The sequence below is a fragment of the Anguilla rostrata genome, chromosome 6 (assembly GCF_018555375.3).
Source record: "Anguilla rostrata isolate EN2019 chromosome 6, ASM1855537v3, whole genome shotgun sequence".
Taxonomy (NCBI): domain Eukaryota; kingdom Metazoa; phylum Chordata; class Actinopteri; order Anguilliformes; family Anguillidae; genus Anguilla; species Anguilla rostrata.
In genome coordinates this window covers 751,605-764,254 of record NC_057938.1, presented here as the reverse complement: position 1 = coordinate 764,254, position 12,650 = coordinate 751,605, and the positions used below count along the sequence as shown (strand labels likewise).

The window sequence follows — 12,650 nt, the reverse complement described above, 5'->3', positions numbered from 1 at the left end:
ACTGAGTTAGCTGGATAACTGCATCGAATAAAACCCTGTATCACAGAGCAGGATTACTGAGTTAGCTGGATAACTGCACTGAGTAAACCCTGTATCACAGAGCAGATTACTGAGTTAGCTGGATAACTGCACTGAGTAAAACCCTGTATCACAGAGCAGGATTACTGAGTTAGCTGGATAACTGCACTGAGTAAAACCCTGTATCACAGAGCAGGATTACTGAGTTAGCTGGATAACTGCACTGAGTAAAACCCTGTATCACAGAGCAGGATTACTGAGTTAGCTGGATAACTGCTAACAAAACAGCTATCAAAACAAAAACCAACTGTGCAGAAAGTTTCCTGAATTAATCCTTTCGTCCCTGTGGAGTAATTATTTTAAATGTATAGAAATTGTGACAAGTGTGTTATTAATTCTGTTTTAAGATACTTACATTTGATTACGTTTTTCCTTACTAGTAGATCCTAACTGTTTTGAAATATGTACTATACTTAGGAATGTAGCACATGGAAGTTTCAATGAAGCTGGGAATTTTTTGTTTTTTTTTGTTTTTCCTGTTTCCTCTTACAAATGTGCTGTAATGGTAACACATCTTAAACCGTTAAAACATTTTTGCAATGCCTGTCCGTTTTTAACAGTGTGTTTTTGCCACTAATCCTCCCGGGCAAATAGTTCCCTTAAAGGAATTCTGGTTTAACAAATACGTTATTATTAATGGGTCTGCTCCATGTAATTATTAAGTATTTTTAACGTTGCTGCTGCTTCGTTTGGACGCCGAGAAACACCTAACAACCACGCAAGCGTCGAGTCCCCGGAGTTTGTGTACAGGAGTTACGTTTCTTGCGCCGTTTGCGACAGCCAATCACAGTAAAAGGAACGAACGGAGGAGTTTAAAAATCAACGAATGGATGCTCTTTACGTCACTTTTCCAATGAGCATGAAGGGATAGATAGATATTCAAAATACATTTCATTTTTATTTGTATACAATAGTTCCGGTTTACAGTTATTAGTAATTGCATTAAGAGTTCCGTTGTGGGATGTTCCTGGGATAAGCACGGAAAAGCTGAAATATACTCATCTCATTAGCACTGACAACAATTGTTTTGGTCTCAGCTGTTGAAGTTGTTCTCAGGTGGATTAGATAGATGGACGCAATGGGAATAAAAGGGATTGTCTGACTAAGAACAGGTAAATAGTCTGGATTTATGATTTGATTGGCATTAACGCCAAATTAAGTGATATGGATTTTAGCCTGTCCAAGTCAGTGGATAATGCTAGCTGTAAACCCAAACTGGAGCTAATTTAGCATTAGGTTGCTAGACCAGTTGGCAAGGTTAGTGAATTGGATGGCGATATGCTAAAGTTAGTTAGAATAACTCGACCATCTCCCTTACGTTGAGCACGTTAGTGCACTCCTTTCGTAATGTCTTTAAAAACGTAGCAGGTTTGCAAACTAACGATCAGGCTTCCACAGTTCACCTCGAATGTCATGCTGGTTCTTAGCTTGCTAACTGGTTGACAGATCATCTATTAATCCGTGGTAGCCGGCTAGCTATTCAGCTATATGCAGCAGGTCGCTGAGTTTTGTTTTAACCTTTGCTATCCAGATAACGTTAGCCAGTGAGCAAGTGTCATTGTGCCTCATTAAACTAACGTTAGACTGGTTAAATGATCTGGTGGGACTTGCAGTTCGCTGGCTAAGGTCGCCAGTCCGTGGGGAACTCCAGTTTTTGGTATATGGAACAATCAGTCAATCGGCCCACTATAATTGCTACTGTGGCTGCAGACCACTGTGTTTTGCGGGCTTTATACAGCGGTAGTCCAAAAAATACAAATACATAAAATTCGGGCGGTAGTGTAGCATAATGGGTAAGAAACTAGGCTTATAGGTTCGATTCCTGGGTTGGACACTGTTGTTGTACCCTTGAGCAAGGTACTTAACCTGCATTTCTTCATTATATATTCAGGTTAACACATGCTTTATTATGTATGATTTTTAAAAATTTCAGCATGAAGGCTCGGTCATCGACCCCTGTTCACGTGCACGCAGAGGACTCCACCGCGGTTCATGTGCACGTGCAGAGAAGCCAGTCTTTGCCCTCGTCTGCGGAGGTAAGGTCACTGTGTGGTTAACTACCCCTCGAAGATCACCGCTCACCAGATTACGAGGTGCTTCGGAAAGGACGTGTAATAATTCAGCGAAGCCCGCTTGTTATCCCAGACGGGTAATCCCCGCGTTACTCGCGAATCTGGCTCCGATCTTGGCATTCAGGGTTTACGGGATGAGAAAAGAGTAGAAAGCCGTTCACAAGTCCCACAGCTGGGAGGTCTGTAAGGAATAGAGCAACAAAACGTACTTCAATTAAAAAGTTTTGACAAAACAAAGCAATGGATTATATAGTAAATTATTTGTGGACCTTGGCGCAGCCTAACCACATTTATGTCTTGTTTTATTGCAGTTTCCTCGGCCTTACACATGCATACACATTTCACTGCAGTTCGTTTGTGTCTTCCACAGAGGGTCTTGCCCAAATCAAACATCACGGCCTCCTCGGTAATCAGGTCCAGCGACCGTGCGGCTGCACCTGCCACACAAAAGGCGGAACTCGGTCCCAAGAGGCCTGGAGGCGGGTGTATGGTAAATAAAATACATTTCCTAAATATTTTGCATGCAGGGGCGTCGTATAAAATTCTGGCCCCTGCACAAAATGCAGTCTCTGTGGGGCCCCCTTCCCAAAGAAAACTTTTTAGTCCAGGCGTTGTGACCCCCGCCCCGCTTCTCTTATGGCCCTGCATAGTCACTTCCAATGCCCCCCCCCCCGCCCCCTCAATGTGACACCCCCGTTTGTATGTACTAGTGCTGTGCTAAATGCACTTCAGGAATGTGTCAGCCAGTTTAAGGTTCTTATGTTTTCAGCCTGCGGAGAGAGACCGGGCCGTTTCCTTTGAAGAATCTTCCTCGGATGTGCCAGCCGGCTCTGGGACGTCCGCTGAAGAGCTGGCTCAGGGTTCGAGCCGGCCGGACGGAGCCGGCGGGACTTACTGCGGCCAGTGGGAGCGGGACAGGGAGAGAGCGAGGTCAGTCCTGTCCCCACAATCCAGGAAGAGCCGTTAAAATGCTTTCATACTGGTGCGGAAATTGTTGGAAAAGTAAATTATTGAAAGTATTATTGGAAAAATATCCCTGATGTAATGCTTGCGCAGGTCTGCAGTGATGTAATGCTTGCGCAGGTCTGCAGTGATGTAATGCTAGTGCAGGTCTGCAGTGATGTAATGCTTGCGCAGGTCTGCAGTGATGTAATGCTAGTGCAGGTCTGCAGTGATGTAATGCTTGCACAGGTCTGCAGTAATGTAATGCTTGCGCAGGTCTGCAGTGATGTAATGCTAGTGCAGGTCTGCAGTGATGTAATGCTAGTGCAGGTCTGCAGTGATGTAATGCTTGCGCAGGTCTGCAGTGATGTAATGCTTGCGCAGGTCTGCAGTGATGTAATTCTTGCGCAGGTTTGCAGTGATGTAATGCTTGCGCAGGTTTGCAGTGATGTAATGCTTGCGCAGGTTTGCAGTGATGTAATGCTTGCGCAGGTCTGCAGTGATGTAATGCTTGCGCAGGTCTGCAGTGATGTAATGCTTGCGCAGGTCTGCAGTGATGTAATGCTTGCGCAGGTCTGCAGTGATGTAATGCTTGCGCAGGTCTGCAGTGATGTAATGCTTGCGCAGGTCTGCAGTGATGTAATGCTTGCGCAGGTTTGCAGTGATGTAATGCTTGCGCAGGTCTGCAGTGATGTAATTCTTGCGCAGGTTTGCAGCCAGCCCGTCACTAGCCTGCGTATCGCATGCGTTTGTTTCTCCTCTGTTGGTTCTGTTCAGGTCTGATCATGAGGAACTGACTCCTGACAGCAGCCAGCTTCTGCTGACGGCCCTGCAGGACGCTGAAAAAGCCGCCAACTCCGCCGCCATCCAGCTTGTGTCCTTTAAAGAGCTTCTGGGGGACCGTTCGGCTGTAAGTAACAATACAGATCTTATGTCTAAAAAATCATACTAAAATAGATCCCCAATTATACATGCTAAAGTAGATTGCTAATGCTACATGCTAAAGTAGATCGCTAAAGTAGGTCACTAATGATACATGCTAATGTAGATCGCTAATGATACATGCTAAAGTATATTGCTAATGATATATGCTACTTTAGATTGCTAATAATACACGCTAAAGTAGATCGCTAATGCTACATGCGAAAATATATCGCCAATTAAACATGCTAAAGTAGGTCGCTAATGATACATGCTAATGTAGATCGCTAATGATACATGCTACTGTAGATTGCTAATAATACACGCTAAAGTAGATCGCTAATGCTACATGCTAAAGTAGATTGCTAATGATACATGCTAAAGTATATTGCTAATGATATATCCTGCAGTAGATTGCTAATGATACATGCTAAAGTAGATCACAAAAAAAGGAACTAGCTACAGTACTTTTCCTCTCATTAGTCCAGTATGTTTTTTACACAGATGATAGATACAATGATACTGTTGTCACTGGTGCTTTTTCTTCTGGAAGTTTATATTTATTTAATTCATAATTAAATTAATCATGCTCGTGTTAACGAATGGGACTGGCTTGTGTTGGAGATTTTATTAATTAAATTCACATTTTGCCTTCTGCTGTCTGTCAGGATTCAAGATTAAATGCCTCGGAGGAGCGGTGGATGTCGCGACAGAAGGCCCTCCTGCTGGAGAAGCTGGAGGCGTTTAAAAGCATGAACCGGGCCGTGCGGCTGCAGCTGAAGGACTTCCAGGACCGAGAGGTGTGTGTTTCAGGCTCATCCTGTCTGCCATCCACCCCTGACCCCTGACCCCTGACCCTGCCCTCCTTCCTGTTTCCTGCCCAGGCAGATCGACTGGAGGCTGACAGGCACATGTACGTTCTACTGAAGAAACTGACTCTGACAGAAACCGAAAACCTGGCAAGTGTCCCGACCAAGACGCACCACATCAGAATACGATGTTAAATTATTAGAGCTGCACAATATATCGAATCAGGGTTTTTTAAAAGTGTAATGAGAAGAACTGACGCCATGGGGTTTATCGGCCACCTTGGTGAAGGTCATTGCCATGGTAACCCTGGTGAAATGCCATGCTACATAGTTAGTGAGCTATGTTTTTTTTTTTTTTTTTCAGCCAGGTCTTATAATAGGTCATATTATTTGAAAAATAGAAGTTAAAAAGTTTAATTTCAATCCTGAACTTAATTTTTTTTCAACATATTATTGTGGTTTCCTTATTGATACATTATGTTTTTGATTAACAGTTGTAGGTTTCTTTCTTTAGTATTACTGCTAACCCCATAGAAACTCAGTTTCTAATGTGCTGAAAACCTTTTTCTGCTGTTACTCTTCTCCAGAACTTAAAAAAAGACCTCAGTGAAAAAGAGCGGAGGATTGAAGAACTGATAAACATAAAGCAGAAAGAAAAGGTAAGCAATTGTGATCAAATTACAGATATTTCACATTTACTCCAAGTGAAATAAAGTTTGTAGTATAAGCAGCTGAATCCTAGGGTTGATCCGAACCAAAACTAAAGTAGACCCCAGCGTGAACCAGGCATCCCACTGGTGGAACATCTGGAGTGATAAATGTTTGTACTTGTCTGTTTACTACTCTTATTATTGTTGAACTGCTGCATGACCTTGTTACACGTGTTCATAGTAACACAATTCATTTGCACACAGAAGAACTTTTTGTAGTATGCGCAAATGCACGTCCGTCCAGCCCAAACCGGCCTCTCTCTATCGCCGCCCTGCAGGAGAAACTGGAAACTGTGATGCAGCTGTCAAAATCAGTGGAGACCACTCGAGCCCACCTGCAGGGGCAGCTTCGCAACAAGGAGTCCGAGAACAGCCGTCTGACTGTGCAGCTGAGGGTAAGAGGGTCAGAGAACAGCCGTCTGTCTGACTGCGCAGCTGAGGGTAAAAGGGTCAGAGAACAGCCGTCTGACTGACTGCGCAGCTGAGGGTAAAAGGGTCAGAGAACAGCCGTCTGACTGTGCAGCTGAGGGTAAGAGGGTCAGAGAACAGCCGTCTGTCTCACTGCGCAGCTGATGGTAAGAGGGTCAGAGAACAGCCATCTGACTGCGCAGCTGAGGGTAAGAGTCAGAGAACAGCCATCTGACTGCGCAGCTGAGGGTAAGAGTTAGAGAACAGCCGTCTAACTGTGCAGCTGAGGGTAAGAGTCTGAGAACAGCCGGCTGACGGAGGGTAAGAACGGGTAGAGGGGGCAGTAGTGGATGGTGCGGTTGTGGGTAAACCCACCTGATCTGCCCCTCTTGGTGCACCACTTGGGTTTGTCCAGCAACGTCAAAAACGTGCTGCAGTTATTTCTGTTATGTGAACATGGCACTGTAACCAAAATGAAATACAACTACTACAAACTGATTGGTTAGTTGATTGATTGGTTGATTGGCTGGTTGATTGATGGTTAATTGATTGATTGGTTGATTGATTGCGGTAGGGTTTGGAGAAAACCATTGCAGAACAGAAGCTGCAGATTGAAAGCCTGAAGACTCAGATCTCATCCGTGTCGGAGAAGGAGAAGGAAGAGAAGGAGGCTCTGAAGAAAGCAACTCGAGTTCAGAAGCAGCGAGCGGAGAAGTTTGAAACTGCGATGGAGAAATCATACGCTCTGCTGAGAGAGAAGGTGCACTTTGACTGACATGGAGGCACAGGCGAATCAGTATTTACCTGTGCCAGTGATATTTACCTGTGCCATTGTGTAGAGTATTTACCTGTGCCAGACAGGTAATGTGTGTGTTCTGTGTTGATGTCTCACCTGCAGACAGGTAAAGTGTGTGTTCTGTGTTGATGTCTCACCTGCAGACAGGTGAAGTGTGTGTTCTGTGTTGATGTCTCACCTGCAGACAGGTAAAGTGTGTGTTCTGTGTTGATGTCTCACCTGCAGACAGGTAAAGTGTGTGTTCTGTGTTGATGTCTCACCTGCAGACAGGTAAAGTGTGTGTTCTGTGTTGTGTGCAGGATGCGGAGCTGGCGAGCGTGCGGGCTGAGGTGGAGGTGTGGAGGCGGAGGCAGGAGGAGGTGGTGGAGGTGAAGACCCCTCTGGAGGCGCAGGTTGCAGTTCTCAAACAGTAAGAGGAGTGAAAGACTCCAAACCCCACAAGCCAGAGAGCCACTGTCACCATTTCCCATAATTCCCACAAGCCAGAGAGCCACTGCCACCATTTCCCATAATTCCCACTGACCATAGAGCCATGCTTGCAAGGTTTCAAAAAATACTCTAACCCTAACCCCGAGTACCCGTTTCATGTCGAAATGACTGTTAACAAATTGAGTCTCCATGACAATGAGTTAAAAGCAACAACTGTGATCGTGAAGCTAATGTTCACTGATTGTCTCCTTTTCAAAGACAGATTTCTGAGATGACTGAGCTGCTTCAGAGTGAGAGAGCGAATGTCAGGATGTCTAATGAGGACCTCTTGCAGAAGGTGGAAGAACTGAACTCAGAAAATGCAGATGTGAGCCTGGAAAATGCTGCTCTGAAGGTATTAAGACACTGACAGAGCATTAAAAAGATCACAGCTTTTCACAAGTGTTCTTTTCAGACATATTATAGTGTCAGTGTTGGGTACAGACCCAACCTCTGTGTGTGTCCCTATTATAGTGTCGGTTTTGGGTACAGACCCAACCTCTGTGTGTGTCCCTATTATAGTGTTGGTTTTGGGTACAGACCCCATCTCGATGTTTGTCTGTATTATAGTGTCAGTGTTGGGTTCAGACCCCAGCTCCATGTGTGTCTGTATTATAGTGTCAGTGTTGGGTTCAGACCCCAGCTCATGTGTGTCTGTATTATAGTATCAGTGTTGGGTTCAGACCCCAGCTTCACGTGTGCCTGTATTATAATGTCAGTGTTGGGTTCAGACCCCAGCTCCATGTGTGTCTGTATTATAATGTCAGTGTTGGGTTCAGACCCCAGCTCCATGTGTGTCTGTATTATAGTGTCAGTGTTGGGTTCAGACCCCAGCTCCATGTGGTCTGTATTATAATGTCAGTGTTGGGTTCAGACCCCAGCTCCATGTGGTCTGTATTATAGTGTCAGTGTTGGGTTCAGACCCCAGCTCCACGTGTGTCTGTATTATAGTGTCAGTGTTGGGTTCAGACCCCAGCTCCATGTGTGTCTGTATTATAGTGTCAGTGTTGGGTTCAGACCCCAGCTCCATGTGTGTCTGTATTATAGTGTCAGTGTTGGGTTCAGACCCCAGCTCCATGTGTGTCTGTATTATAGTGTCAGTGTTGGGTTCAGACCCCAGCTCCACGTGTGCCTGTATTATAGTGTCAGTGTTGGGTTCAGGCCCCAGCTCCATGTGGTCTGTATTATAATGTCAGTGTTGGGTTCAGACCCCAGCTCCATGTGGTCTGTATTATAGTGTCAGTGTTGGGTTCAGACCCCAGCTCCATGTGGTCTGTATTATAATGTCAGTGTTGGGTTCAGACCCCAGCTCCATGTGGTCTGTATTATAGTGTCAGTGTTGGGTTCAGACCCCAGCTCCAGTGGTCTGTATTATATGTCAGTGTTGGGTTCAGACCCCAGCTCCATGTGTCTGTATTATAGTGTCAGTGTTGGGTTCAGACCCCAGCTCCATGTGGTCTGTATTATAATGTCAGTGTTGGGTTCAGACCCCAGCTCCACGTGTTCGTCTCTGTTTCCTGCTGTGAATCCCAGGCCTCCGTCTCTGACCTGGAGGAGAAACTGAGGCGCTGTGTAGAAGAGATGCAGGAACAGGCCAGCATCTCCCAGCATCAGAAGCAGCTCCGCGAGGACTACCAGACTCAGGTGCTAATATATATATATATATATATATATATACATATATATACATACAGGAGACAAATTAAAGGAAAAATCTACAAAAAGTATCTTAGTAAGGTGTTGGGCCACCACAAGCTGCCAGAACAGCTTCAATGCGCCTTGGCATAGATTCTACAACTATCTGGAACTCTACTGGAGGGATGGAACACCATTCTTCCAAAAAATATTCTCTCATTTGGTGTTTTGATGATGGTGGTGGAGAGTGCTGTCTAACACATCGGTCCAAAATCTCTGTGTTCAATTGGGTTGAGCTCTGGTGTCTGCGAAGACCATAGCATGTGATTCACGTCATTATCACATTATCTGCAGGTGTGATTGTGTGGTTTGATTTAATTTAATTTCAGGTTGTTTCTCTTTGATCTCTCAGGTTGCGGATCAGCAGAAGGAGGTGGAGGAGCTGAAGACGCGCTTGGAGAGGGTTTTGAAAGAGAAGGAGGAGTTGATGGAGGCTAAGGATGCAGAGGTTCGAAAGGTAGGCCTGTGGCGTGACTGCCGTGGTTCTGCCTGGTGAAAGTGGTCCGTTTGATCGTTCCTGTTCACAGTCAGGGTGGGATTTAGCACTGGGATCATTTCTGCACTGAACCACAGTTTCACTGTAACTGGATGTGCCTGTACACATAACATTTTAATTGTATGTTCACTATTCCTCAGTACATGCTAATGTGAGGGAATTGTATAAAACAAATGCTCTGATTCTGTGCATCTGTGATTGTGCTGTTTTTTGCCGACTTTACTCTTGCTTTACTTTACACTGTTCATATTATAGTGTCAGTGTTGGTACAGGTCTAGGCTGAGGGTGTGCTGGTGGAGTTTGACTGACAGGTACAGGTGTAATTGGAGGCTGTGTAGGTTAGAGTTTGACTGACAGGTACAGGTGTAAGCTGAGGCTGTGTGTGTAAGAGTTTGACTGACAGGTGGGTGTTGGAGATTGACAGGTGTGTGTTGGAGACTAACAGGTGTGTGCCCCGCCTGCTGCAGGTGAGAGAGCAGCTGCAGGTGCGTGTGTCGGAGCTGGAGGCTTACCCAGAGCTTCTGAGCGCAGCCGAGCAGCGGGTGAGGGACTGCCAAGACAGGCTGGGCCTCTCCCAGGAGACTCTATCTCTGGAGGCCCACACTCTTCAGCAGCTGCAGGCCAAGGTGGGCACTGGCTGGCACGGCAAGTCCGCACTTACACCCTCTGACCAGCAGAGGGCCCCATTTACAGCGGTTTCCCAGTCCTGCCGCAGTCCAGAGCTGGGATCTCAAACTCCAGTCCTCCAGTCCACTCCAGGACTGGAGTTAAACCTGCAGTCACAGCGCCCCCTCCAGGACTGGAGTTAAACCTGCAGTCACTGCGGCCCTCCAGGACTGGAGTTAAACCTGCAGACACTGCGGCCCTCCAGGACTGGAGTTAAACCTACAGACACTGCAGCCCTCCAGGACTGGAGTTAAACCTGCAGACACTGCGGCCCTCCAGGACTGGAGTTTGAGATCCATAGTCTAGTGATGACTGGTTTAATTTACTCCATACTGGGTGGAGCTCTCACAGGCTGTCAGTCATTGACTTACTTAAACCAATGAAAAGAGTTTCTTCTGGTAGATGAGAGTAGCTCCGCCCTTTTATGGTTGATTGACATCTCCCTCCCTTTTTCCTGATGCTAGCTTGCGCATGTTTTGTTGGTGTGTTTGTTCGGTCTGTGACTGTATTGCCTGGAGCCTATGAGCATGTGGTTCCTCTGGTTTGCCATTGTGAATAAATACCCATAAATACCCGGTTTTATCCTGGTATGTCTCACACTCGTGAGTAGTTTTGGTGTAGAAGCTGAATGCAGGGCATGCTCTTGATGGTGTGGGAATGCTGGATTTTCAGATGGAAAACCAAACAGAGCAGCTGAGATCTTCTCTGGACATGAAGGACTCAATTGGAGAGGCAAACACTGACCTGCAGGGCAAGATCGAATCTCTTCAGAGGTAAAAATTACTCCTAAAACAAACCAAGCCAAAGTTCTCAAGTGCCTTCACTGGCCCTGGTTCATGGATAACATGAAGAAAATTTGTTTGCAGCATTTTTATTCACAAGGAAACTGACCTGTAGATGAGTGGTAGTTAAAGTTGAGACTGACCCGTAGTTAAAGCTGAGACTGACCTGTAGGAGAGCGGTAGTTAATGCTGAGACTGACCCTTAGGAGAGTGGAGGAGGTGGCTGCAGAGAACAGAGATCTGGTGCAGAAGCTGTCTGTCCAGGAGGAGGCACTGCAGTACAGCGGCAGGCAGCTGGAGCTGCGCTCTGCTGAGTGTCTGTCCCTCACCCGCCAACTGGAGACGGCGCTCGCCGACGTCAAGCAGCAGGTGACTCTCCTCTACTGACCCCGCCCCCAATGTCTCTGCCAACAGCTGCCCCTGTCATTCCCAACCCCTGATTGGCTGAGCGTTCGCTGTCTTTCCTTCAATTAGGTTTCTATAGTGACGGAGAAGGCTGCGGCGAGGGAGAGAACCCTGCAGAGTAGAATCCTGGAGCTGGACTCCGAGAGGAACCGGAGCGAGAAGGAGCTGAAAGCACTTAGGCTGAGCAAAGAGTCTGTGAGTATCTCTGCTGTATCACACACACACACACACACACTCACTCACACGCACGCTCACACACACTCACACACACACAAACACACACTCACGCGCACACTCACACACACACACACACAAACACACACTCACTCACACACACACACACACACTCACACACACACACAGAAACACACACTTACTCACGCGCGCTCTCACACACACACAAACACACACTTACTCACGCGCACTCTCACACACACAAACACACACTCACGCGCACGCTCACACACTCACACACACACACAGACACGCATGCACGCACACACACTCACACACACACACACACTCACAATGCCACACACACGACACACACACACACACACTCACACACACACACACACACACACTCACACTATCTCGTTAATCCCATATCCCCCTACGAGTCTTCAGCTCTTACCTGCGTCTCCTTGTTCTGAGAATCTGCTCGACTGAACCATTCCGTCACGTTTCAGAAGGGAAGCTCCTCAATATTAAAAAGACGTGAAAGCGAAAACCTTCAGCTCTTTATATTTCATTCTGCACTTCTATTTCAGATGGAGAAACAGTTTGAAGTACGCCAGAAAGACCTTCAGTTGAGATTGGACCAATCAGAAACCCACAAACGGAGCATTCAGAACTACATCGACTTCCTCAAAAACTCGTACACAGCCATGTTTGAGGACAGCCTTTCACCCGACCTGGGGTTCTCTTCCTCTTTCAAGTAGAGCTCTGCACTGAAACGGTGTGTGTGCGTGTGCGTGTGCGTGTGTGTGCGCGCGTGTGTGCGTGTGTGTGCGTGCGTGTGCGCGCATGCGTGTGTGCAGGTGCGCATGCTTGGTCCAGACTGAAGAGCATAATTTATTATTTGATAGTGCTGATTTTTTTAACTGTGTGACTCCACTTAAACTGAGTACATTTTTCCGCTAAGTGTTTGCCTGTATAAATATGAAATATAACTTAAAATGAATGAACAGGATCCACAACATGTCACAGTGGACAAAACAAAACACATGTAAGCCATATCTTTGTGTGTCTGTTTACTTTTTAAAGAAATAAACTTGTTACTCAAACTGCCTTTTTAATTTTTTTATAAAACTGCAAAGTCACTAAACTGACAAGGAAACCGGATGTTTAACGTGGGTGCACACTGAGATGGTTTTATGCACACTTAAATAGTCAAAACCAT

General features: G+C 46.1%; 1 protein-coding gene across 4 annotated transcripts; it reads left to right on the top strand.

Moving 5' to 3' along the window:
• The first annotated feature begins 924 nt into the window (after positions 1-924).
• Positions 925-12,534, top strand: LOC135258116 (outer dense fiber protein 2-like). 4 transcript variants are annotated; one of them, XM_064341369.1, is made up of 19 exons: positions 925-1,190; positions 2,012-2,114; positions 2,521-2,640; positions 2,920-3,080; positions 3,870-4,002; positions 4,682-4,813; positions 4,898-4,972; positions 5,410-5,481; positions 5,811-5,927; positions 6,515-6,700; positions 7,036-7,145; positions 7,424-7,559; positions 8,738-8,848; positions 9,252-9,356; positions 9,863-10,021; positions 10,734-10,834; positions 11,050-11,212; positions 11,318-11,443; positions 12,019-12,534. In XM_064341369.1, the coding sequence occupies exons 2-19, from the start codon at positions 2,013-2,015 to the stop codon at positions 12,187-12,189; spliced, it is 2,280 nt and encodes a 759-aa protein (XP_064197439.1). In that variant the 5' UTR covers positions 925-1,190; position 2,012; the 3' UTR covers positions 12,190-12,534. The 4 variants fall into 4 exon arrangements, with proteins under 4 accessions (XP_064197439.1, XP_064197440.1, XP_064197442.1 ...); XM_064341370.1 differs by lacking the exon at positions 925-1,190 and adding an exon at positions 1,197-1,335; XM_064341372.1 differs by lacking the exon at positions 925-1,190 and adding an exon at positions 1,606-1,735.
• Positions 12,535-12,650: the final 116 nt, after the last annotated feature.